The sequence below is a fragment of the Mangifera indica genome, chromosome 6 (assembly GCF_011075055.1).
Source record: "Mangifera indica cultivar Alphonso chromosome 6, CATAS_Mindica_2.1, whole genome shotgun sequence".
Lineage (NCBI taxonomy): Eukaryota > Viridiplantae > Streptophyta > Magnoliopsida > Sapindales > Anacardiaceae > Mangifera > Mangifera indica.
The window spans coordinates 13,433,274-13,438,191 of record NC_058142.1 but is presented as its reverse complement, the minus strand read 5'-3'; the positions used below and the strand labels follow the sequence as shown (position 1 = coordinate 13,438,191).

Sequence of the window (4,918 nt, the reverse complement as noted above, 5' to 3'; positions counted from 1 at the left end):
TTTTTATTATTATCATTGTTATTATTTTTTTTTGACAAAGAGGAGATAGGTGATGTGTGGTTGAACTAAGGGTAGAGTCCAATGTTTTAAAATTCAAATTGATTAGGGTGAGCCCAATACTTGTTTTAAAATCTGATTAAATGTTATATTAATACTAGTGTAGCACCAATGGGTATGTCGGAGAGTAATTTTATATTTTTCCTAACATTTAATTCATGTACATGTTGTTTGGGAGCATGAACGATCGTATATGATAAGGGTGTATGCCTATGCATATATTAAAAATGGTAGAATCGTTAGTTTATACAAGGCTTGTGAAGATGATTAAGGATAGGGGGTGAACGAACATGCATGTTGAGTGTGCACATCTTTGTACCTCTTCGTTGAATTTGAAATTAAATAAAGATCAATTTTTGGTGATTTTGGAGCCTGTTCTTTGGCGCAAAACCAAAGGTACGCCCGTGTAAGAGGACCACAAGGTTGTTCATGGTGTTATTTTGCTAAAATAAAAAACGGTGTAAGTTGCTTAGCTTATTTTTACACTTCACGCAATTTGCAAAAACAAAACAGAGAGTAAAGAGTGTGAGAGATTAGAGAGCACTTGAGAGGATTTGGATTGCCAGGAGATCACACCCACAGAAAGATTATAATATGACAGAGAACAATTAAGTATTGTGACCCATTTTGTTTTCCTATGGATTAATGGCCATGATTCTATGTTTTTGTAATTCCATCAATGTCAATATGCACACTTATAGTATGATGATGATGGTGATTGTAAGAGCATGCTTTATTAGTATAAAAGAGTGTCGAATTACATATAGATAGATAGATTGACAAATCTATTAAGGTGATGAACTCACCAAAATTACCGAGAATGGCTAAATTGCACATGAATTTTTTTCTTTTTTTATGATGAGGAATCTCACTTGAGCCAGACCACTTGGGATGCCTAATTTCAATATGAGGTCGTCGAACACTTAGGGATTTTACATACTTTGTTATTCAAACTACCCCTTGAGAATGCACACAAATCCATTAGGGCATTTCACTTATAATTATTAATCCCTAAGCATTAAGAATGCATTTGGTTTGGGGAATAAAATATTATTCTGATAAACTACTTTAATTAGTAACATTTTTTTTTTGGTCAATTAATAAAAAAGATTATAGTATTTTTTTTTAGTAATTTATTTTTTATTAATATAATGAATTATTTGATTACCATATTATATTTAAATATTAAATAATTATCAAAGTAATTTTAATTTTATTATAATTTTACCCTTAGTTTAACATATTATAATAATATTTATCTCGAAAGAAATATATCTTTATAGTAATATACCAGTTTGGGTAATAAATGATTACCCGAATCAAACAAACTCTAATAGGACTAAAATCCTAATAAGAAAAAACCTAATCCAACTATAAATCTATAATCCTAAATAAATGAAATAATCATAGTCGATAAAAACATTGAATTAATAGACTATATAATCCTATGCGCATGCTGATCCGACATGGGTTGTAGCATATAATAAAACAAGGGGACTATTTATATTGTTTTGGGTTTTTAAAGAAAAGGTGGGGCAATATAATACCTAGATCAAAATTCTTTTCCTCAAACCCATATTCAAAAGCCCAGGTGGGCAATTCTTTTCAATAGAATTAGGGACTTTATGTGACCGAGCCATTTTAGGAGTGTGTTTCCCAATCTTCCCAATCCTTTACCAGAAAAGAATATTAAGTTCCCCTCTTTGATGATAATTGAGGTCAAAATTAAAAAAAAATAATAATAATAATGATAAATAATAGAGAGGATAAAAGACCAGGAAACTCTTTATATGCATAAGACTTTGATTAAATACTTAACATACTTGAGCTAGACCAGAAAACTCTTGTCTGCATTTTGCAGAAAATGAAAGCTAATTCAATGAAACCAATACAATAAATAGTATCATACATAAAGCTTCTTATTCAAAATATTAGGTTGTCCTCTTCTGAGCAGCAAAAATATTATTACTAAGAATACTCCACCAGAGAGTAAACAGAACATAAAAAGCCACATATGAAAAAGTGATCACATAAACTAACCTTCACATCAGAAAATTATATCCTCATCCTTGTTAGCTCCAGCAGATAACAAGTTGTGTGCGAGATTGAGTGAAATTCCTTTCTGCAAAGAAACCTTCTCAGCAAACTGCTCCTCAGCGAACTGTTTAGCAGCAGCCAGCTGTCTTTCTATTTCCCTCTTCTTATAACCCTGTATCTTCTTCAAGCGAAAGAAATCCTCCCTTTCAAGCTCATCCAATTCTCCCTTGATGTAATTGATGGTATTCTCCAACCTAGGCTTGACAACATTTTCTAGAGCATTGACCCTTCGATTAGTCGTTTTAATGGCCTCATCTAGGGTTAAAAATGAAGTCTGAAGCGATGCAAGCTCAACAAGAAGCTCAATTGCTTTGATGTTAGCAGCACGACAGAGTTGGACCTGCTGGCCGCCTCTGGCTAATCCAGTAAGGTCATTCTTGATCTCACCTTCAGTGAAATACTCAAACTTTGGAAGCTTGACACCAGCAACATTCTCTTGTCGAGATCGAACTTTAAGAGAAGCATTTTGCACATTCTCGAGAACAATGTGCTTGATGTTTTCACCAGCAACGTACTTGGCTTCAGTTAAGGCAAAGGAAGAGGTTTTCATTACTTCTCCCATCGATTCCTTTGTAGTGACAATCTTTTTAAGAATCTGACGGAATTGAACTGTTAAAGCATCACTCTTTTTCTTGAGAAGAGCATGACCTCTAGTAGCACCAACAAGCCGACTTTTCATCACTCCAAGCATTGTAACTGTTGGAACTACAGTTAACCGTTGGCTTTGCCCTGACATCTTCTCAAATTATCTAGAATAAAAAGACTCCATTTAATGAGACATAAAACTTTTTCTAGAAAAAATAAATCATCACACGAGATTAGCAGTTAATGATTATGATATGTCTTCCTCACCCTTACTGGAGAATTAAAAAAAACAAACAAATGAAAAACCTAATAAATTCTCTCTTTTGTTCAACAATTCATGGTCTCACTCTTCAAATCTCAACAAACTCACATCACAGTAAAGCAGGCCATGTTAACTTAAAGCTTACATAACACTTTTCCTAATGGTAACCCACACTGTCTCAAGAAGGATCAGTTCTCAAGCTATTTGGGTAAGCTTTCAGAAACATTCACATGGAAGAGTTAGAGAGAGAGAAATACCGGGGATTCAGGATGCGGATAGAGAAATGCGTATAAAAGGTTTCAATGATACTTCAGCTCAGTAATTTAATTTAACTCAGTTCTTATAAAATTATTCTCTCACTCTAGGAATCGGCTTGTACTTCAGTATGCAAAATTTCTCGAATTAAAAATGTATTAGAATCCATTTTGCTTTCAAATGAGGAAATGTCATCAATTTTGTGCAACCAAAAAAAAAAAAAAACCTCAAGGAACTCTGCATTTTGAACTTGATCATTCCCAAATCCCTTCCGCAAAAGAGTTAAAAATCCATTGTAAACGCATAAATGACGCCCCCCAAAAAAAACACTTACAAAATTCCTAACCTGGCATGAAAATATAATAATATAAAAATCCAAACGGCTTAAGGTTCTACTTGAAGGTGTCTAGAATCTCGCAATCTTTCATGGAGATACATAGTAAATGCAATCTTTTAAGAGATTTGACATATTTCAAAAAGCAAGCAATTATAACAATGTAAATTAATGATTTCTAAGATGGCGATGGAAAATTAAGACAGAAAATAGAAGAGAAATCCAAAAGACAGAAAGGAAAAAAAGGATAAAATATAAAGTAGAATTAACTACATGTTGAAATAAAAGGAAAAATGGATCACCAGAACCCGCAGAGGTTTGAGTTCGTCTTCACTTCAATGCCGATTTACTGATTGCTGAGATGGGGATTGTCTGATAGAAAAGAACAAAGGAGGAAGGTTCATGTGATGTTTTTACATATCATTAAGGGTATTATAGTCAACTCCTCTTATAGTTGGTTTTTAATTTGACCTCGTATTTTTGTCACACCTCTATGTTTTATTAACTACTCATATGGTCCTTCACAAATATTATTATAAAGGGCATAAACTTTTTATTAACTTTTCACACATTAACCCTTGCATATCTTTGTTTAAACTTGATTCATTAATGTTCTTTTAGGCTTCAAACCTATTTTACATTGCTCCTACAACTTTTAAAACTTAACAATTACACCCTTACTCACAAATTAATTTTTGAGTAAAATGAATTTGATTCACGACTGATATGAATGAATGGGATAATATTCAATTCTTAAAATCTATTTAGGTTCTTCCATCTCTAAAGATTTTCACGATTCTTCACTTTTCTTTATTGGTCTTAATTAGGATGGGATCATCAATTAATTTGGCCTTGAAAATTTTTGGAAGGATTGATTATCATAAATATTGTACATCTCATCTTTTGAAGAGTTTTTTTGTGGACATTTGGTCCATTGTTGCTATGGGTGGAACTTCAAAGCACAATGCATATACATATCATAGAAGATCATTCAAGATAAGAGCATGATATTAGATTAAGGAGAATTTGATGGAGGAGGAGTTGAAATAGAACATTGGGAATTGCTCATGTTTGGTTAATTTTGTGTATACAAAATATTTTTGGGTCAATCAAGCCTTGAGCAAAGGCAGTTTAGGGCGGAGCCCGAATGTTTTTAAAACATAAATTATGCTCAAGCTCACTTGATATTCAAATTTTGTCAAGTTCAAAATGTGTTGGGAATAATCAAACATGCTAGAATCAAATTCTATGAATTCTATAAATAAGAATTTGCATACCTGGATTAATTTTCGATAAAACTTCTTCGAATACAATGCAAGGTATTGACG

The 4,918-nt window shown here is 32.6% G+C and overlaps 1 protein-coding gene across 2 annotated transcripts; it reads right to left on the bottom strand.

Moving 5' to 3' along the window:
* Positions 1–1,886: 1,886 nt before the first annotated feature.
* Positions 1,887–4,003, bottom strand: LOC123217942 (V-type proton ATPase subunit D-like). Of its 2 annotated transcripts, none has more exons than XM_044639040.1 (2): positions 3,893–4,003; positions 1,887–2,903 (listed from the first exon to the last, which is right to left on the bottom strand). In XM_044639040.1, exon 2 carries the CDS (start codon positions 2,888–2,890, stop codon positions 2,105–2,107), a length of 786 nt encoding a protein of 261 aa, XP_044494975.1. In that variant the 5' UTR covers positions 2,891–2,903; positions 3,893–4,003; the 3' UTR covers positions 1,887–2,104. The 2 variants fall into 2 exon arrangements, with proteins under 2 accessions (XP_044494975.1, XP_044494976.1); XM_044639041.1 differs by having other exon boundaries at positions 3,864–3,985.
* Between the last annotated feature and the right edge of the window lie 915 nt (positions 4,004–4,918).